The following is a 22,754-nucleotide window of genomic DNA, read 5'->3' on the forward strand; positions in this document are numbered from 1 at the left end:
CATGCTATTCTCTTTTGTTTTCTGTCTTTCCCTGTTTCTGTCTTCTCTGAACTAGTCATAATAATTTAGCTTATATGTTAAAGACTAGTCATTTTAAGAAGTTTTTATTCCTGTTACTAATTTAGAAAGTAGGCAAGCTTATTTTTCTTTTATTTGTATTGGTTTTAATTTTAATTCCAGTGGAGTTAACATACACTGTTATATTAGTTTCAGGTGTACTATTGTACAGTGATTCAACAGTTCCATGCACTACTCAGGCTCATTGTTATAAGTGTATTCTTAATCCCTTTACCTATTCCATCCACCCCCCTGCCATCCTCCCCTCTGGTAACCATCAGTTTGTTCTCTGGAGTTAAGAGTCTGGTTTTTGGTTTGTTTCTCTTTTTCTCTTTTTTTCTCCCCTTGTTCATTCTTTTGTTTCTTAAATTCCACATGAGTGAAATCATACGGTATTTGTCTTTCTCTGATTGACTTAACTTCACTTAGCATTAGACTCTCTAGCTCATCCATGTTGTTGCAAATGGCAAGATTTCATTTTTTATGGCTAAATAATATTCCGTTGTATATATGTACAACATCTTTTCCATTCATCTGTCAGTGAACACTTGAGCTGCTTCCATAATTTGGCTATTGTAAATAATGCTGCAATAAACATAGGGGTGTATGGTGAGCTTATTTTTTGATAGACTTTCTGATGGTTTGTCCTCCTACTCCTTGTTTACAAGAACTATAAATTGTTATGGCTACACCCTCACTCATTTTTCCTTCCCTTCTAAGACAGTGACCCCTAAAAGAGGAAATTGTTTTCCTTCTCACAGTCTAAAACAATTGTAGGATCTTTTTTAGAAGAGAGTCCACAAGCTTCCATTGTTCTTCTGGTGAGAAAATTACATTCAGTCAGATAACCCGAAAACCTTATTTTACTTCCTGTTTATGTAACTCTATATTCTGTTTGGCAGCATGATTCTGGAACAGAGTGCACTCCAGGAGAATCTAAGAATTTAGGACAGAAAGAAAATGGCAATTACATCATGTATGCAAGAGCAACATCTGGGGACAAACTTAACAACAATAAATTCTCACTCTGTAGTATTAGAAATATAAGCCAAGTTCTTGAGAAGAAGAGAAACAACTGTTTTGTTGGTATGTATGTTTTCCTGACACATAGTTTCAAACTTTGAGAAAACTCGAAACACCTATGCACCTACCACCTGTATTTTATAACTAGTAAAATTTCGCTGTATTTACTGTCACTGTTTATTAACTTATCCATCCCTCAATCCATGTTTTTAGTTGCAATTTAAATGGGATTATAGACATCAATGTACTTTACCCCAAATATTTCAGCCTGTATAATTGACTATCAGAGTTCAGTATTGTTTGTGGTTCTTTTTTATTTTTTTTAATTAACATAAGTGAAATGTTGTACAATGAGTCCACCATTTAATGAGCTTTGGCAAATGTTTTTACATGTATAACCTAAGCACCTATCAAAATAGAGACTATTTCTGTCATTCTAGAAAGTTCTTTCATTTCCCTTCCTAGTCAGTTTCTTCCTCCAAGACACTCTCATAGGCAACCATTATTCTGATTTATTTAACTTTAGAGAAATTTTGCTTGTTTTGCTTCATATAAGTGGTATCATATAGTTTTTATTCTTTTGTGGAAGGCTGCTTTCATTCAGCATATTTTGAGATTCATCATTAGTGTTTTGTTCTATTTTATTGCTTAGTATTGCATTGTATGACTATATCACACTTTGCTCATCTGCTTTCCTGTTGATGAACACCTGGGCTCTTTAGGTTTGGGCTGATATGAATAAAGCTGCTATGAAATTTTTTTTCCTATGAATAAAGCTGCTATGAAAATTTTTTTTCCTAATGGTAAAGAAAAAAAGGTATAAAGTATGTAATATAAATAAAAATAAATATAAAATAAACATAAGAATACACAAAATGTGTGTCTAAACTAATTTTAAGTTACAATTCAGTGGCATTAAGTACACTCACAGTGATGTGCCACCATCACCACTATTCATTTCCAAACTTTTTAACCTCTCCAAATAGAAATTTCTCTAATCACTAAGCAGTAATTCCTGCTTCCCTCTCTCCCTATCCTTTGGTAACTTCTAATCTATTTTCTGTCTCTGAGTTTACCATTTCTAGGCACGTCTTATAGGTGGGATGAGCCAATATTTGTCCTTCCATGTCTGGCTTATTTTGCTTAGCATTCATTCAAGCTGTAGCATATATCAGAATGCTATTCTTTTCATGGCTGAATAATATTCCATTGTATGGATATACCACAGTTTGTTTATCCGTTCATCTGCTATGCTTCTTTTGTGGCATTTAATGTGTTGTAAATATTTTACCTTGTATTATGTTTGTTTGGGTTCCTGTCCTGTTTCACAAGATGTAAGTTACCTGAGGGCAGACACACCTCCCTCCCTCCTGCTGAGTCTCTCACGTGCCCTGCTAAACCATTCTCCATTTCTAACATTTTGTCACTTCAAAAATGTTATATAAATAGAATCCTATAATACTTAAAACTTTTGAGATTGGCTTTTTTTCACTTAGCATAATTCCCTGAAGATGCGTTCAAATTATTACTTGTATCAGGAGTTTGTCTTTATTACTGAATAGTGTTCGATGGTATGGATGTACCACAGTTTGTCTAAACCACTCACCTGTTAAAGGCTTTCTGGACTGTGTTCAGTTTCTGTCTGTTATACAGAAAGCAACTATAAACATTTATGTGCAGTTGTTGATGTGAACATAAAGTTTTCATTTCTCTGGGATAAATGCCCCAAATCCAGTTGATAGATCAAATAGTAATTGTTTGCTTTTATTTATACAGAGCTCTCAAAGTGTTTTCTAGCATGGACATATTTTAGATTCCCATCAGCAGTGTCTAAGTGATCTAATTTCTCTGCATCTTTGCCAGCTTTTGGCATTTTTACTATCTTTATTTTATCCATTCTGATAGTATAGTGATATTTTGTTGTGGTTTTAATTTGTATTTTTCTGGTGAGTAAAAATGTTGTTCATCTTTTCATGTGCTTATTTGCCATCTGTGTATCTTCTTTGGTTTAATGTCCATGTTTTTTGGCCATTTCTCATTGGATATTTTTCTGGTGAGTTTTAAGAGGTTTTTTTTTTTTTTTAAGTTTATTTATTTATTTTGGGAGAGAGAGGGAGAACCAGAGGGGAAGGGGTGAGAGAGAGGGAGACAAAGGATCCGAAGTGGGCTCTGTGCTAATAGCTCAAACTCACAAAGCCATGAGATCTTTGCCTGAGCTGAAGTCGGAAGCTTAACCAACTGAGCCACCCAGGCACCGAGTTTTAAGACTTCTTTATGCAGCCTAGATACTAGTCCTTTGTCAGATTTTTTCCTAGTCTGTAGTTTGTCATTTTATCCTCTTCCCAGAATCATTCCCAGGGTAAAAAATAAAATTTTAATCAGGTCCAAATATCAATTTTACTTATTTTGATTGGCTTTTTCTTTTAAGGCCTTCTATTTGTTTTAAAAGGGCATATTAAAATTATACTCATGTTACAATTGTTATTATCACTGGCAGTTTTTCTAAAGCTTCTTAATGTAGAAGTGCCACAGAGACTGTTCATTTGTAAACCAGGTTTTCACAATAAACTTTCTAATTGAAGTTGTTTTTTTAAAAATGAGCATATTGCTTTGTTGGACTTGCTTTAAGAAAACTCGTTTCTTAAATTATAATGAGATGTATATGTATTATAATCTTTGCATTAAACATCACCTGTGTGTTATAGCTTATTTGAGGTAATATTTCTGTGTGAGATAAAAACCAGTGTGTAGTAAATATTGCATCAGAGGTTTTCTGACTTTATCATTTTTCCTTTTCTCATAGATTACGTGTCACATGAATCGTGAAGTGATTATTGCTAGACTTCAGAAAAATCATTTTTATTTACTAAGTATATATGTCCATGTGCATGCTTCTAGTTGTAGAGAACAAAAGAGGTGGTATAAAATGAAAGAGAGGATAGAACTTGAGTTAGCTCTAATATTTCCTTTAATATTTGATGTGGTTAAAGATAAGAATGCACTTTTTAAATACAAAGCTAGTCTTTCTAGAGTAGTTTGGATTCATACATGCCTTGTGTTTAAGATATGTTACCTTCTATTTATTCAGTTCTCTATTTGAAGTTTACAACTACACATTTGTGCTGCAGCTGTTTCCCACATTGATTTGGTGTAGCAGAAAGAGCAGAGCATCAGATTGTAGATCTCAGAAACCTGGGTCTGGTCTGCCATTTGCCCATAAAGGGGCATGTGGTTATAGCAAGTCACAGACTCTGAAACTTAGTTTTCTTTTCTGTAAAGTGAAGACATTTGATTCTTATCCTTTCTCTGCAGATGCTAAAGTTGTATGATTTTATGAACTTACAAAGAGTAACATTTCTCTTCCAATTTTAATTCCCACTGACAAAATTAAAGAACTTTAAAAGACCCTAAATTTTTTCCTAAAATTATTCATTGTGTTTAGACCATACTATCTAACCTTAATGAGCCAAGATTTGACCCAGTATGGCTAGGCTCTGTGGGAATACAAAAGATATAAATAATATGTGGTTCTTCCCTAAAGGAGCTTGGGTCTAACTGAGTAGCAAAATTAATGTACATTAAAAAAAAATGTATTTGTTGGCTTGGATACAATCAACCAAACACATTGTGGGAAATTCCATTAGACAAAATGACCCAATTTCTTTGACAATTAAATAGTGTAAAAAATTTTAAAAGCAGAGGGAGTCTGTTATATATTAAAAGAACTTAAGACACGTATCACTGATCAACCAAAAGCAAGTATAGGGTTGAGGAGTCTTGTGTGGACCTTGATTCAAATAAACAAGTTGTAATAAGACATTTGAGGAAATTTAACATGGATTAGTTATTAGATGTTATTAAGCATATTATTAGTTTTGTTAGATGTGATGATGCTATTATGGTTAGATTTAAAAAAGAAAAAAAATGACTAACTCTTAGATTCATCCTGGAATATATACAAGAACAAATAAATAAGTTAGGTGGAATCCTTTATAGCATATTGTCAATAGTTATTCAAGCTAAGTGACTGGTATATGGAAGTTCATTATACTTATTCTTTTATTACTTCTAATGTGTGTTTTAAATTTTTTGTTCACACAAAAGGTTTAATATTTTTCTGGGTGATGAAGCACTAACTTAATTCATATTTGTGTAATATAAGTAGTGCAGTCTTTGTTCAGTAAAATTGAGTGTGGCCTGACCTGTATAGAATATTACCATTTCCAGAAGGAACCTTAAAGGGGGCCATAATGTAAGTTCGTTTCACTGTACATAATGTCAGATCGTTTCACTGTAAGAAACTGAGGCCCCCCCAAAAAGGAAGTGTCTTACCCAAGGCTACATTGCTAGTTAGTGACTGAGCCACTGTGAGAATTGACTTTATGTCTTCTAATTTCTAGGTTCTAGCTCTTTCTACTTTTTGTATTTATCAAATATCCTTTCTGCCTTTGGTATGAGGTTCTGAAGAGTTTGTGGAATTTAAATTAACGTGGGGCGCTGGGGTGGCTCAGTTGGTTAAGATTCCAACTTCAGCCCAGGTCAGTGTCTTACGGGTTGTGGGTTTGAGCCCTGCATCTGGCTCTGTGCTGACAGCTAGCTCAGAGCCTGGAGCCTGTCTCTGGATTCTGTATCTCCCTCTCTCTCTGACCCTCCCCTGCTCACGCTGTCTCTCTCTCTCTCAAAAATAAATAAAACATTTAAAACAAATAAATCAAATTAACGTGTGCATACAGTGCTTACTTTGTTTTATTTATTGTCCTCAGAATCCGGCCAGCCTATTTGTGGAAATGGGATGGTAGAGCAAGGTGAAGAATGTGACTGTGGCTACAGTGACCAGTGTAAGGACGAGTGCTGCTATGACGCAAACCAACCGGAGGGGAAGAAATGCAAGCTGAAGCCTGGGAAGCAGTGCAGGTACTGTGCCAGTTCCAGGGGTGCTCGCGCTCCTGTCAGCTACCTGAAGGCCCTTAGGACTGATTTAAAACTGATGTTAAGAGATGCATATGGTTTTGAAACTTTGCCTTTATTTTCTGTCATTTTATTTATTTTTCCAGAGTAAAGTTGGTGAGTGCGTTATGCTTGGCAGATTGAACTGCTTATAATTGTAATTTGTGTGGTAGGTGTTAAAGAAAGACCTGCAAGGACGCTCAATAGAATATACACTATTTAGTTCCCAGCTTATAAATGTGACTATTATCTGTATTTTTAGAATCTTAACTTTAAATATTTGGGAAATGTGCATTTATTTCGTAGACTCTTGTAATTAGTGTCATATGATTATTTTCACTTGTCAAACTTGCTTTGGTAGTGATAGGTATAAGCAATGGAGTGTTGTTTGTGCAATACAAACTGTGTATGCTAGTTTGACATTAGCATATAAATGTGAGAAACATTGATGAATTGACAATGCATGATGTAACTATGAAAAACACTGATAACTCACCTAATATTAAATCCATTTCCTATTGTAGCCTTCCACTAGAGACAAGTAAATAAGACTGTTGAATATAATATGCCTTGATTGTAAAAATAAGACAATCACTTTTTTATTTACACTTAGAAAATATTGAAATTTAGCAGCCTCATAGTCCAAAATTTGAAGTTTTACGTAACCTACTGAGTTTTAGTAGATGAGATTTAAAAGATGAGATTGCTGATTTAAAAATAAGGCCATATCTATATATATAGGAAGTATCCTAATCATTTTCATTAATCATTTTAATGTTTATTCCAGCCCAAGTCAAGGTCCCTGTTGTACAGCACAGTGTGCATTCAAATCAAAAACTGAAAAGTGTCGGGATGATTCAGACTGTGCAAAGGAAGGAATATGTAATGGCATCACAGCTCTGTGCCCAGCCTCTGATCCTAAACCCAACTTTACAGACTGTAATAGGCATACACAAGTGTGCATTAATGGGGTAAGCATTTGATTTATAAGCTTTTTATTTTCATAAAACCTGATTTTTCAGAATAATTGTTTGTTATTTAAAGCTGAGGAGTTACAGTCATTAATCCTGATCACTCTTTCAACATATCCCAGTCTGTTTCCCCATAAAGCCATGAATGTACCATGTGGCATAGTGCCTGGTGGCATTCAGTTAGTTACTGACTTGCCTTTCATCTTGCCGCTGCACATGTTTGTTGGTCTCTAGAGAAGAATAGTTGTATGACGAGGCATGTGACTTCATACTGCTTTTGAGTTTTATAAATTAGCATTTTATCAGCCTCCATAAAAGAATTCTGGTCATTTTCTCTGTGGAGCCTTTAAAGCTTTCTTGGCTAAATAACCACTTACCTGTACATGAGGAAAATTTCGTTTTTCTCTTCTTACAAAGGAGCCATAATAACCAATCTAAAAATGATGCTCATCTAATCTCTTTTCTGTTTTTGTTTTGTTTAGATTTTTTAAGTAGCCATTACTTTGAAAGAGTTCCTGTCTTATTAGCAGTTACCTCTTTTTCAAATGTGTATATCCGTTTCTGATACTAATCTATGGTTCTCCCCCCACTCTTAATTCTACTTAATTATATTAGCATCAGAGATAGATGTTTGTCTATTACTGTGAATTATAGACTTGACTGTATAAGGATTAAATAACTGGTCTTTTATTTTTCTTTCAGCAATGTGCAGGTTCTATCTGTGAGAAGTACGGCTTGGAGGAGTGTACCTGTGCCAGTTCTGATGGCAAAGATGATAAGGAATTATGCCATGTCTGCTGTATGAAGAAGAGTAAGGCTTTAAAAATGAAAGAGTGTAAAATCTGTTACAAAACCAAATTGTCTCCTAAAAAATATTTTTTTAAGTAAACTATACCCCCATTGTGGGGCTCAAACTCATGCCCCCAAGATTAAGGGTCATGTGCTCTACTGACTGAGCCAGCCAGGTGCCTCATTTTTCTCCTAAATTTTAGGCATTAAACTTTGATATCCAGTTTGGACAGATAATTTCCACCTAAACCAATCCCTCATGGAAATTTTCAAGTGTAGCTATAGGATTATATTCCTAGTATTAGTCCCTTCAGTGTTTTAAATTTTTTTTAAACTTTTTTTTTTTGTTTTTAAATTTCTGAGAGAGAGAGACAGCATGAGAAGGGGAAGGTCAGAGAGAGAGGGAGACACAGAATCTGAAACAGGCTCCAGGCTCTGAGCTAGCTGTCAGTACAGAGCCTGATGCAGGGCTGGAACCCACGAACTGCGAGATCATGACCTGAGCTAAAGACGGCCGCCCAACCGACTGAGCCACCCAGGCACGCCCCCCCCACCCCACAGTGTTTTAAAAAATGATAAGCTAGACAAAAACCTTCCAGCTTTATGGCAATAATTAATATAAAAACTGTTAGAGGGTTTTAAAGCCATTGTAGGTACTAGGTCAGGAGTTGCTGGCTATTTATATTGCGGGGTTTTTTTTTTTTTTAAAGTTTATTGATTTATTTTGAGATAGAAAGAGAACCAGCAGGGAAGGGCCAGAGAGAAAGGGGATCAGACGATTAAAAGTGGACTCTTTGCTGACAGCAGGGAGCCCGATGGCTGAGCTTGAACTCACTTATCATAACATCATAACCTGAGCCAAAGTTAGATGCTCAACTGACTGAGCCACCCAGATGCTCCTGTATTGTATATTTAACGCTAATTACCAGTGGTGTTATCTAGCCTAACTAATGAAAGTCTGTATACCATGTCATGGTAGTGATTTTAGGCAGTTTTTTCCTTTCTTCCCTCTGTCCCCAGCTAGCCTGGTAGGAAATCTGATCTTCAACTTACATTTGGCACTTCTTTTCCAGTGGATCCATCAACTTGTGCCAGTACAGGGTCTGTGCAGTGGAGCAAGCACTTTGTTGGTCGAACCATCACCTTGCAGCCTGGATCCCCCTGCAATGATTTTAGAGGCTACTGTGATGTTTTCATGCGGTGTCGATTAGTAGATGCTGATGGTCCATTAGCTAGGCTTAAAAAAGCAATTTTTAGTCCAGAGCTCTATGAAAACATTGCTGAATGGATTGTGGTAAGTATAGTTTTATTTATAAAGAAACCTCATCTTTAAATGGTTTTATCATAATTTTACTTGGTCAGCGGTCACCAATATTATGAGAAAATCACTTCTTTCCTATTTATACCAGAATTACTTTACCCGAAGAATGATTTTTAATGTTCAAATATCCCCGTGTATTATTTTCTTTTAAAGCGATTAGAATCTCCACATGTATATTGTTTGTATATTAATTTGTAGATGATGGGAGTCCTTCTATTTTACTCTGCTCCCTGGTTCTTCTCCCGAATGGCTTACTTCCCCCTTTGGTCAATATTGTTAGGGCATTTTCGTGGGACTTTTTCTCAAGTTGTTTTGGAAAGCCTTGCCTGCTTTTTATATTTCTCCCTTGTCTCAGTATGACAGATAGCCAGCTGTGGCATCTACTTTATGGAACAGGAGAAATGAAAAAGAAATTGGTGACTTTCTGAAGGTTTTTTCTGCTGTCTTTGCTGTCTTAGTATAATTTCTTGGTCTTTATCTTGTCAGTGATCTGAAATATTGAACAGTTAAGATGTGGTACTGAGCCTTTTGCCAATTTGTTAACGATTATGGATGTTCATCCAGCATAAACCCACTGAACTTTATTATTTTTAAGTCCATAATTCTCCAAGCTGCACAGATGTTGAATTACCTGATATTTTCTTAAAAGACTGCTGAGAATGACTATCTAAAGTCACTTAAATATTCACATTTCTAAGTGATTACATTAAAATATCAGTAGGAAATACGCAAGTGATATATATATTTGAGCATGTGCTCTATATCTGAATTGAAGGAGTTTGCTTTGGAAATTGACTTAGAGCTCAGCTTTTCCTCCCTTCCCCCATTCCCAAATTATTTCATACATTCTTTGTGTGCATTCAGCCCTGAGGATTCCTTAAAAGGATAAAAAAAGTCATCTGTAGGTTGTGATCCTTTTTGGTACTCTTGTAATAACATTTGTAATAAAAACTTTGGAATTATCTCTACCATTAAAATGCATTTATTATACATAGGAAGAGTAATACTGTATTATACGTGCTAGAATATATGATTTTTAGACCTATAGTGATTATGAGATAGGAGGATCATTCATTGAACCTGGATTTAGGAAGCCTAGCTTTTGTTTATTTTTAGAGAATACTTTACTTATTTTTTTTTTTTTTTTTAATTAAGCCCTATGCCCAACGTGGGGCTTGAATTCACTACTCCGAGATTGAATATTGCATACTCTACTGACTGAGCCAGCCAGGTGCCCCTAGGAGACCTAGGTTTTAAACCAGAAATAGGTCAATTTATTTAACTTAAATCTCTTTAAAACATATGTTCCTCATTTTTGTACTCCTGTGCTTGGTGCATAGTAAGTATTCAAAAAATATCTGTTAAGCTAAAGGTGCCTTTGGCATTGTGGCAAAATGGAGAGTACAGCCTTGGGAATTATGCAAGGATTCGTATCATCCCCTGGCATTTGTCAGTTCTGTGACTTCAAGTAGCTTACCTTTCTTGGCCCTTTACTTCCCTCTCTCCATTCAGATCCAGTTCTTTTTCCTTTTTCCCCTGATTATCACTAATAAGAAGTTGAGGTATGGTATACTTGTCTACTATAGAGGACAATGCATTTAAAAAGTAATCTTATAATGGAGATCTCAGAGTTATATTCTACTGAGTATATGTTGTACCAGGTATTTTAGGTTTTCCAGGTAGTGAATCATACCTAAAAATAATACTTTTTTACTTTCCTCCATTATCTCAATTTTGACTCATTTTATTTAGTGTTTCAAAAGCTCATTCATTCCTATTTTTAAAAAAATTTAATGGAAGTGATCTCTTAAAAGAATTTTTAAAAACTGGGGCGCCTGGGTGGCTTAGTCGGTTAAGCGTCCGACTTTCGCTTAGGTCATGATCTCGCGGTTCATGGGTTCGAGCCCCGCGTCAGGCTCTGTGCTGACTGCCAGCTCAGAGCCTGGAGCCTGTTTCAGTCTGTGACTCCCTCTCTCTCTGACCCTCCCCTCCTCACGCTGTGTGTCTCTCTCTCTCCTAGAAATAAATAAAAACATTTAAAAAAAATAAATCTTAAAAAAAAAGAATTTTTAAAAACTTTTTTCATATTTAGGGGTGCCTGGGTTGCTCAGTTGGTTGAGTGCCCGTCTGACTCTTGATTTTGGCTTAGGTCATGATCTCAGGGTTTGTGAGATTGAGCCCTATGTTGGGCTCTGTACTGACAGCATGGAACCTGCTTGGGATTCCCTCCCTCTCCCCTCTCCCCTCTCCCCTCTCCCTCCCTCTCTCTCTCTCTCTCTCTCTCAAAATAAAAAACTTAAAAGGTTTTTTCATATTTAGATTTGAGGATTTAGTGAAATGCTTATTATGATAAATTAGCAATATGAAGGCTTTTCTTTTGTTGTGAAACCGTTTAATCAGGTACTTTTAGGTTATTTTTAAAAATCTAAATGGAGAGAAGGATCCTCACTCACATGGAGCCTGATGAAAGGCTCAGTCTCCCAACCATGAGATCATGACCTGAGCCAAAGTCAAGAGTCAGATGTTCAACCAACTGAGCCACCCAGGTACCCCAGAAGTTTTTCTTTTTTATTATTATTCTGATAAGAATTGGTTGTTATTTCAGGGCTCCTGGATTGCTCAGTTGCTTAGGCGTCCAACTTTGGCTCAGGTCATGATCTCATGGTTTGTGGATTCGAGTCCTGCATCAGGCTCTGTGCTGACAGCTCAGAGCCTAGAGCCTGCTTCTGATTCGTTGTCTCCCTCTCGCTTTGCTCCTCCCCCATTCTCTCTCTTTCTCTCTCTCTCTTTCAAAAATGGACATTAAACAAATTTTTTAAAGGAATCAGTTATATTTCTCATTTTTAAATTAATTTCTGCTTTCAAATTTTGCTATAACTTTATGAACCTACATATTAAGTATCTGTTATTCTTTATGAAATATTTAGGCCACTGTTTCCCAAGTGCCACATACAACACTGTGTCCATGGGTTTGATGGTCTGTTGAATCTGGAAAACATTGCATACTGTAGTATCCTCTTAGGTATTTATGAGACTACTGTGGGAAGTCCTACAGTAAAAAAAATCTTTCAATTTCATTTTTCCAACTTACCTGATCCCAGAAACCTTTATTCATTCGTAAGCCTTATTAAACTCTACATATCCGTAGATTTCACTTGGGAGAACAGTGGTTAAGATCAGTAATTCTTATTCCTGGTTGTTCATTACTTAGGGCTTAGACTAATTCAGAATCTCATGGGATGGGGCTTAAGTATCTCAGTCTTTTAAAAGCTACTCAGCTATTTTTGGTAAACAGCCAGGATTGAGAACCAGCCAGCCATTCATCTAGAACCAGGGGTTGGCATACTGTGGTTCATCAGCCAGATCTACCCCATTGCCTGCTTTTGTATGGCTCACAAGCTAAGAATGGTTCCACATTTTTAAGTAGTTGAAAAAAATCAAAAGATGTTATTGAAATACTCCATTGAAAATAAGAAATTCAAATTTCAGTGTCCGTAAATAACGATTTATTAGAACATGGCCACACCCATTCACTTATATATTGTCTGTGGCTGCTTTTGCACTTTGAATAGTTGCAACAGAGACTGGCTCCTCAAATTTAAAATATTTATCTGGCCTTTTCGAGGAAATGTTTGCTAGCCCCTAGTCTGGAGCAGTGGATCTCAAACTATAGATCCCTGACAAGCAGCGTCAGCATCTGGGAACTTGATAGAAATGCACATTATCAGGCCTCACCCCAGATCCACTGAGTCAGCAGGTGATGGCGCATGCTCAAGTGTGGGAACTGTTTTTTTCAGTCTCTACAGTGTTAGGACTCCTTTTTGAAAGGCTTATAACAGAGATTTTCTACTTTGTCATCCTCATCTGTTGAAATGGAGGGTGGGTCTGGACCTCTAAGGGTCCTCAGTGCCTAGTGGAATCGGTCACATAGCTATCACTTGTGAACCTTTAACAACAAAGATGCACTGTTGTCTCAGGGCTTAGTATATGGTAAGATTCAGTAGACATTTGTTGAATGAACGAAGCAGATTTCTTAAATGTCATAATTTATATGGAAAAGAATAAAAATTGTGCATATTATCTTCACTTTGAAGCTATACTGTCTTCAGGTTTCTCTCAATAGTGTTTTACCCTGCTTGCCTAGGCTGTGCTTAAAGTAACTAAGAGATTAGTAACCAATGCTTTCAGCTTGGCAGATTGGTGTGAGGGGTGGCATGTGGCGGGGTTGAAGGATAGAACAACATTCAGGCAAAGTCTAGACAACAGTATATTCTGAAGGGGAGAAGGGAGGCTTTCTACCCCTGTAGGATGGCAAAATCAGGATCACTGCAAGGAGTGGTGGGCCTGACAGGGTTTTGTGAGCCCCAGGAAGTCTAGAGTGCATTTGTGGAGAGTTGAGTTGTCAAACGCTGGAACATGCGCTGAAAAGATTGTATGGTCGACTTTTTCTAGAGATGTTTAAAAACAGTAAAGACTGTCATATCTGAAGAGACTTGAATGTATGTCTTGCCTCTTCCCCCTTATGGTTTCGGTTTTTTTGTTTTTTTTGGATTTTTTTTGGTGGTGGGAGGGTGATACCTGTTCTAGCATTTTATAATCCTGTAGGTCTATTTTGTTTATTTAGATTATTTAATAAAAAACTAGCATAATTAGTATATAATTAATTAGACTGGTAAATTTTGACCTTTTATTTTGTAGTTTTTACTTATTTTTTCCACTTTGTGTTCTTTTGGCCACATAAATGACTGTGTTGAATAATATCTATGTTTTGTGTAGTATTATTTTCTCAGACTTGATTTAGTGCTTGGTAACGTCAAGGCTGTATTTTAACCTTTTGGTTATCTTCTCTTTGTCTCTTCAAGTGTCACTTAGCACCCTTGTATCTATGAAAGACAAGTTTGGTGCATAATTTACACTCATTAAATGTTTGTTGAGTAAATGATGACTTTCCTTTCTTGTGGATTCTACCAGGTGTACATGTTGTGATCTTTCCTTACAGATGAAACACATATTTTGCATTTATTAGCCTGGTTTGGTATTCTTTCCCCTGATTTTATAATTTCTCTTTTATATGTAAAAGAGAAAGCATGCAATTTAGTATTTAACCAATTCTGTGATAATTCTCTTTTATTTTTTAAATATTTATTTATTTTGAGAGAGAGATGGGGGGGTTTGGGGAGAGAGAATCCCAAGCAGGCTCTGCACTGCAGTGCAGAGTACAATATAGGGCTCAAATCCACAAACTGTGAGATCATGACCTGAGCCGAAATCAAGAGTCAGATATAACCAGCTGAGCCACTTAGGTGCCCCTGGCGGATGGTTTTGAGTAGGGAAGACTGGAAGGAAGGAATGGTGTTAGAGAATGTAATGAACATTAGGAATAGACGAGCATCTCCTGTAATTAGCCCATCAGCCTAAAAGTAGTAGGAAAACCATGATCTTTTCTGCTTATGGGCTGGATCACTCTAGAGGTGGTAATTCTTCCCTAGAAGGAATTTGAGAATGTACAGTAGTTGTCAGAGTAACTGAAGGCCTCTACCAGCATTTGACAGACGAGGGTTAGGGATGCTAAACTTCTTGTATTGCTCAGAATGGTTGTGTACCACAATGGCGTGTCTACACTGGTGTGCTTGTTTAAGATGCAGTTTCCTGGGTCCTTCACCAGAACAACTGAATTGGAATTTGTAGGGTTGTGGCCTAAGAACCTGTGTTTTAATAAACATATCAGATAATTCTTAGATCTACTGAGTGATAGGAACCATCCCTTTACCATAGGAGTGCCGATTATTTGAGCAGCTTTTCCCAGTCATAGGACCCTCTCTATAGCCAGCCATATGCTCTCAGCTTCTCCCAGAATTCTCAGGCAGATAGTTGGGATAGAGATTTAGAACTAAAGAGTTCATGTTAGATGGTATACATTTAGATAGAGGCTCCAAACTAATGTCCTGTATGTGGATGTAGAATAGGGGTTGACAGACCATGGCCCATGGGTCGGATCTGACCTGCTCCCAGTTTTTGTAAATAATGGCTTACTGGAATACAGCCACACTTAATTGTTTGCATGTTCTCTATGGCTGCTTTTGTACTAGAATGCAGAAATGAGTAGTTTGACAGAGACAAGCCAAAAATATTTATTGTTTGGCCTTTTATAGAAAAAGTTTGAGACCAATGGTTCTCAGTCTTGGCTGCATAATGAAATACTGCATAATAAATTTACTGATGTCATTGTCCCACTTCCACCCCATTTGGGTCTGGGATTTGCTCTGGGTATCTTGAGTTTTAAAAGCTTTCCAGGTGATTGTAACATGCCAAACCAAGGTTGAGAACCAGTGGTATAGAGCAGGAAGAACACTTAAAATAGTACAAACTGGTGATTTTAGTTTTTTATGTATTTTACTAGGTCAGAGTGTCAGAAATGCAGACAGTGGAGGGAGAAGAAGGTCCTATTTCATTAAGTGGCATATTTAAAAGGGTTCCGGATGCTGGAAACATGACAGAAGCTGTGCATATAGACTATGGAAAATTCATGTAACAAGAGAAAGGAAATATTATCCTAAAGACTCACAGGTAGAGCAATGCTCTGAAAGTTATTTTCTGTAGAAACTGAAAGAAAACTTTAGAAGATTCTCTGACAATCTCAGTAGGATACAAGAAGTGGACTCTGAAAAGTAGATTGTAAACTTGTGGTTTCCAACCAAGATTCAGTTCTGTAAACATGACTTGTAAGGTCTGTGTATTGTTTTTAGAAATTTTCAGTGAGTTGCCAGCATTTAAAAATAGATTTCACATAAAAATTGAGATTGATAGCTTCTGTTGAAAAATCACATCTTTCAGCAGTGAAGCTGAATTGCATTACCTCTCTCTTTTTGAACAGTATATTTCTAAAGCCATTAGGTGAGGCCAAGTGAGGTGGGCATCCGTGCCAAGTTGGGGGAGCTATAGTGGCACAGAGCAGGGTGTTAGAGCCTGAGCAGAATAGGGAGGGTGAGGAATGGGGAAGAAGACCAATAGGAGGTGTTAAAGCCCAAGTGGGTGAGAAGGGTGCCTTGTGGAGGGGCAGGTGGCTTGGAATATCACAGTACAAGTGTTGTGAGAAGGGTGTCTACATAGGAGGGGCAGTTCTAACGGGAGCCAGGGCTACTTGGAGAAATGGCTGATTTGAGGGCTGGGGCAGGGAAGGAACATGATAAACCTAGAATTAATTGTGCCAGAAAGTGAAGTGCTCAAAGACTGGTAGGGACATGTTCAAAAGACACACTATGATAGTAGTGGATTATAACCCATCGAATACAGTAGGAAATCATGCAGCAATACTGAATGAAATGAGTACATTGAAAGTTTGATGAAGAACAGGACATTCACATAGCTCCAAGTTATGTCCCTACAGAATACTCGCTGACTACAAAAAATATCTCTGTGGTAAAATTTGGCAGATAACAACCTTAATCAAGTGATCAGGTTAACATATCAGTCACGAGATCAAAAACCTGTGTCACCTGATGGGATGCAATGAGAACAACACAGCATCACTTCTATGATTCTTACTAAAGATGTCTGACCTGAATCTAATCATAGGGACACATCCAAGAAATCTAAACAGAGGGACATCCAATACAAAGTAACTGGCCTGTAATACTCAAGTGTCAAGGTTATAAAAGCCAAGGAAAGACTGTACAACTTTCCCAGATTTTAAGAGACTAAAGAAATAACAGCAGCTAAATGCAACACATAATTCTGAATTGTATAGTAGTGGGACATGGCAAAACTTGAGTGGGGTCTGAGGATTAAATGGTAGTAATGTATCTATGCTAATTTACTGATATTGATCAGTGTGTTGTGGTTTATCTAGAAAACTCCTTATGGTAAAAACTACATGCTAAAATGTTTGGGTATCAGGTATTAGCAGAGCATCATGCTAGCAATTTACTCTTAGATGGTTCCAGTTTTAAAAAGTTTGTTGTAGTATCAACTTTTCTGTAACTTTAAGATTCCTTCAAAATAAAACAAACTTTTAAAATAAATTTGTATATGAAAGACTATGCACACATGAAAAAAGTGGCTTGGGGTATTTTCCACAAGATGTATTTTTATTTTAGTTTTTATTACTTTAACTTTGTTGTCACTGCTGGATTAAGAAACCAAAAGATGTAGTAGGCTGTTATAAGACCTCATATCATAGAAAATCTTAAATGGGAGTTTCTTGGGCTATAATTAGCAATAACTATACATGTAATATATCAGTCTGTGTTAAGCCAATGTGAAGGTTATGAAGTTGTTACTATTTTGTGTGATGCTTATTATTACTTAATTATCTTAAACCCAAATCTGAGTACTTTGAATTCCAAAATAGACTTAGAATTTATTAAGAATAGAAACAGTAATTTTTCTATAAATAAGATTATACTAGTAATATTCGAAGTTTTTTTTGTTGGCTAATTGATTTGTTTATAAGATTTAAGCTAGAAGTAAAAGTTTTATTTCCTTCTTAGGATAAACTTTGCTTGTAGAATGTGTATATCCTTCCATTTTTCATATTAAAAAAGACAACCTTTCAATGAATTTAAATAATAGATATTATGATACAAATATATAGTATATAGTATATAAAATACAATGAAACCTAAGTTTTATGTTAAAATAATTTCATAACAGTAGTCTGGGGCTTAAAATGAAATAAAATAACAAGAAAAGGGGGGAGACTCAAAAGAGATAGAATTTAGTATTAATTTTGACGATTAAAAAAAGTATATGTAAGATTATTTTTAAAATTTATCTAGAAGTAGAATTTAAAGCAACAAATACACCCTCTAAGCCGTTGGAGAATATAAAGGCAAACAGACATCGTTTATAAGAATAATAGGCCAAAAAATAAGTAAATAAAAAAGAGGGACATAATTCAAACCATAAAATAATTAATAACATGGGAAAATACAGTATAAACTATATGCAGGATGGACCTAGTTTTGCATGTGAGTTTATCGTGTGTATGACCAACATAGCTATATCTAGAAAAGAAACTGAAAGAAAAATAAGATTGAGTGGTTTCATCTAGGGTGTGAAATTATGGGTGATTTTTGTCTTTTTCGTTCATATTTCTGTGACATAAAAAAAATCTATATGTGCTTTATATATAGTATCTGTACAACTCCCAGTGAACAACTGTCCTTCAAAAATTAAAATGTAATATATATATTTTATGTAATATAAAATATCCTAAAATATTTTACAGGTTTTTTAGTAGAGAAATCTGTTTTTTTCTAGGCTTATTGGTGGGCTGTATTACTTATGGGAATTGCCCTGATCATGCTAATGGCTGGATTTATTAAGATATGCAGTGTTCATACTCCAAGTAGTAATCCAAAGCTGCCTCCTCCTAAACCTCTTCCAGGTAAGATAGTCTGAACAAGACATGTATTTTTATAACTCAGAACTGGTCAGTGGGTAGAATTGAATTCTAAATGAGTCTTTAGTAACTAATTTTATAGTACTTTCTCCTTGAGAATGAGATCACTGGATGAATTATTTAGTTGAGTTTTAAGTGTGTTTTTTGTGAATCCATTCTAGCTTATGGCTGCCAATTTAATGCTAATCTATCGTGAGTCACTAAAAATATTTAGACCTGGAAAGTTTATTTTTGCCTGATACTTGTTTAATTTTTCATATTCTAAAATCTTCCCTTTTTTGTTGTTTTTATTATGATAGGCTACTTTTAAATGATTGGTTTTTCTATTCTAATAGCTGTACTTCTGTTATTGTTTCTAGTGTCTATGCTCTTGAAACATTTGCTGGCACATAAACTCATTTTTCCTATGGTTGATGCTTATGGGGAGATACAGATGACAGTCTGTGGGAGGGTCTTAGGGTAGAGGCTTCAGTCACCAAGTAACCATAGTTACTCCCCATCTCTGAAAATAAATCCTGAGGTTTGGTCTCTACCCTTTACCTCTCATGGAGACACAGCGGGAGGAGGCTTTCTTTAGATTAACTCCAGGGATTTGGAGAAGAAAAGAGTATGAGGCAACTGCTCCAAGTTATTTAGTCCCCATGTATTTCTCCCTCACCTTCCCCAAGGTATTTGTGGCTTTTGTGCTGCCCTCAAAATGCCCAGACCAGAACTCTTCACTCTAGGAGTACGGCATACATCACCTCATGACAGTGGCAGAGGACAGCTGTTAATTTCTTAGGGATTTCTAAGGGCCACATGACACTCTTTAGATATGTTACCAATTATGGTCTCATGCAATGTAACAGGTCTTTTACTTGATTTCACTTTAAGCAAATTTCACGTTTCCAAACTTAAACCAGCAACCCTATCTTTTATTGAACACTCACAAAAAACCACTTTTACATGAATTGTCATATAATCTTTACAGATTATATAGATAGACTATATGAGTTCGTTATTATCCCTGGTTTACAGACAGGGCATCTGAGTTCCAGAGAGGTTAAGTCATTTGCTCAAAGGGACTCAGTAGTTTATTCTTCATGGATTCTGTCCTCAGAATCTAATAATTAATCTAATTATTAATTATTAATAATTAACTATTAATCTAATAGTTAACTATTAATCTAATAGTTGTATCTGTTGAACACTTGAAATGTGGCTAGTTTAAATTGAGATGTGTTATAAAATACATACCAGACTTGGCAGGTTTCATATACAAGAAAGAAGGAAAATAGTTCATTAATACTTTTTTGTATTGATATACCTTGAAATAATATTTTGGCTATATTGGATTAAGTGAAATAAAAAAATATTAACATGATTTTGCCTGTCTTTTTGACTTTTTTTATTATGGCTACCAGAAAATTTTAAATTACACATATAGAAAGTGCTGATCTAGAACGTTTCTTATTGAAGTGTGTCCCCTTTGTTTTTTAAGATTAAAAAGTATACGGTGAATCTGTTTTACTTTTGTTGTGATTCACAGGCACTTTAAAGAGGAGAAGACCTCCACAGCCCATTCAGCAACCCCAGCGTCAGAGGCCCCGGGAGAGTTATCAAATGGGACACATGAGACGTTAACTGCAGCTTTTGCCTTGGTTCTTCCTAGTGCCTACAATGGGAAAACTTCACTCCAAAGAGACACCTATTAAATCATCATCCCCAAACTAAGCCCTCACAAATACAGTTGAAGAAAAAAATGGCAAGAGATCATGTCCTCAGACCAGGTGGAATTACATAAGTTTTAAAGCCTGAAAATTCCAATTTTTGGGGTGGGGGGATGGAAAAGGAACCCAATTTTCTTATGGACAGCTATTTTTAATGTAATGGCACAAAGTCTTAGAGTATTATGATGTGCCCCGTGTTCCCTGTTCTTCGTTGCTGCATTTTCTTCACTTGCAGGCAAACTTGGCTCTCGATAAACTTTTATCACAAATTGAAATATATATATATTTTTTTCAACTGCCAATCAAGGCTAAGGAGGCTCGACCACCTCAACATTGGAGACATCACTTGCCAATGTACATACCTTGTTATATGCAGACATGTATTTCTTACGTACACTGTACTCCTGTGTGCAATTGTAAACAGAAATTGCAATATGGATGTTTCTTTGTATTATAAAATTTTTCCGCTCTTAATGAAAAATTACTGTTTAATTGACATACTCAGGATAACAGAGAATGGTGGTATTCAGTGGTCCAGGATTCTGTAATGCTTTACACAAGGCAGTTTTGAAGTGAGAAACAATTTACCTTTTTATAATGATGGAGTCAGTTCTGATATTCATCTTGTCTTCATCAAATGGCTGCTAAGAGCACATGAGCGGCTATGCTGAAGAACACAGTTACGTGTGCAGACTGGACATATGCAGCATACTACTTCAGAGTTAGTTCCTACACAGATGTCTCATTTCTGCTTACTTATTTTAAACTTTCTAATTCAATTCCAGTTTTGAATTGATAGGTGAAATTTTATTCATGGCTTTGGTAGAAATTATGTCAATGAAATGATTTTTTTTGTTTGTTTGTAGCCTGTTATTTGTGCTTTCCATATATCTAAAGTATGCTAATTATGTTTTTGGTTTTCTCTGATCTGGAAAAGAAAAGCTGGGTCTTTTATTTTATCAAAGTACCAGAACAGTTTTTTCAGCATATTATCACTGATCATTGGTAACCACTAAAGAAGGGTGATTTGCTCAACTAGTAGTTAAAATTGTAGATAGGCCTTCTGACTTTTTTTTCCCCTAAAATATTTTAACAATGAAGGTGAAACAGCACAATGTCCCATTCCAAATTTATTTTTTAAACAGATGTAAATAATTGGCTTTTTAAAGAAAGAAAGCAAAATCATTTAATGTATTAACAGGCTTATTGCTATGCAGGAATGGAAGGGGGCATTATAAAAAAATCTTAAGCTTGTGACATATTTATTGCTTCTGTTTTCCAACTACATCACTTAAATTAGAAGTAAACAGCTATGATTTTTCTGGCTTCACATAGGAGGCAAATTTAGGGAATGGTGAAAAGATTTGTGTTTTTGGCTTTTTTTTTTTTCCTTTTTGTTTCTTAAGAGTATAAGGTTTACACAATCATTCTCATAATGTGACGCAAGCCAGCAAGGCCAAAAATGCTAGAGAAAATAATGGGATCTCTTCCTTGTAAACTTGTACAGTATGTGGTGACTTTTTTCAAAATACAGCTTTTTGTACATGATTTAGAGACAAATTTTGTACATGAAACCCCAGATAGACTATAAATAATTCTAAACAAACAAGTAGGTAGATATGTATGTAATCGCTTTTAAATCATTTAAATGCCTTTGTTTTTGGACTGTGCAAAGGTTGGAAGTGGGTTTGCATTTCTAAAATGGTGACTTTTATTCTGCAAGAGTTCTTAGTAACTTCTTGAGTGTGGTAGACTTTGGAACATGTACATTTTTTGCCTGTAATGTTATCCTGTGGTAGGGTTTTGGCAGGTACACACTGCCCTATTTTATTTTGAGTCTAAGTTAAATGTTTTCTGACAAGAGATACGTGCACTGAACTCTTTCCACTGCAAATCAAGATGTGGTAAAACAAAAGGATCAAGACAAATGAGATCTAATACTACTGTCAGTTTAATGTCCACTGTGTTTTATACAGTATCTTTTTGTTCACTTTGGAAATTTTTACTAAAAATTGCAAAAAATAAAGTATTGTGCAAAGATGTAAGGTTTTTTGAAACTTGAAATGCATTAATAAATAGACTTGATGAAATCAACTCAAAGGATCCATACTCTTTGAACTCTGAGAACTATCAAAAGAAGCTTCTCACAAAGCAGCACTTCCTTACTGAAAGAGATTAGTAAGCAGAAAGATGATTGTCTCTTTTTATACACATACAGATATTATTATTCCTAGTTAGGAGTCCCTGAAAAAAATTTATGATTAGATATTTCTGTAACTACTCACAAGGATCATTTAAAAAAAAAAAAAAAACACTTACCTAATCTCAACTGCTTTATTTTATTTCTAAATAATATTCAAAATATTTAAAAATCTTTGTCATGGTAGAAAAGCAGAGCCAATTTGGAAACTGTGGTCTTACATATATTTTGCAAAGGTTTGAATGCTAAGTACCTCATTTATTTTCAAAGTCTGTTTTAGTAATAAGAATGATTTAAAATTTGGAGCCACATTTTCCTGTTTTGTCAAATTCAT

At 35.6% G+C, this 22,754-nt stretch overlaps 1 protein-coding gene across 1 annotated transcript in view; it reads left to right on the plus strand.

The window, feature by feature from the left end:
* The window catches only part of ADAM10 (ADAM metallopeptidase domain 10), a 132,503-nt gene extending 110,189 nt beyond the window's left edge, over positions 1-22,314 (plus strand). Inside the window, exons 10-16 of the mRNA XM_077747905.1 lie at positions 960-1,143; positions 5,844-5,994; positions 6,815-6,998; positions 7,701-7,809; positions 8,861-9,081; positions 18,370-18,496; positions 20,040-22,314. Coding sequence (XP_077604031.1) covers positions 960-1,143; positions 5,844-5,994; positions 6,815-6,998; positions 7,701-7,809; positions 8,861-9,081; positions 18,370-18,496; positions 20,040-20,134 — 1,071 coding nt within the window. The 3' untranslated portion in view covers positions 20,135-22,314. The remainder of the gene's footprint in view (positions 1-959; positions 1,144-5,843; positions 5,995-6,814; positions 6,999-7,700; positions 7,810-8,860; positions 9,082-18,369; positions 18,497-20,039) is intronic.
* Positions 22,315-22,754: the final 440 nt, after the last annotated feature.

The sequence above is a fragment of the Crocuta crocuta genome, unplaced genomic scaffold (genome assembly GCF_008692635.1).
Source record: "Crocuta crocuta isolate KB4526 unplaced genomic scaffold, BGI_CrCroc_1.0 scaffold130, whole genome shotgun sequence".
Lineage (NCBI taxonomy): Eukaryota > Metazoa > Chordata > Mammalia > Carnivora > Hyaenidae > Crocuta > Crocuta crocuta.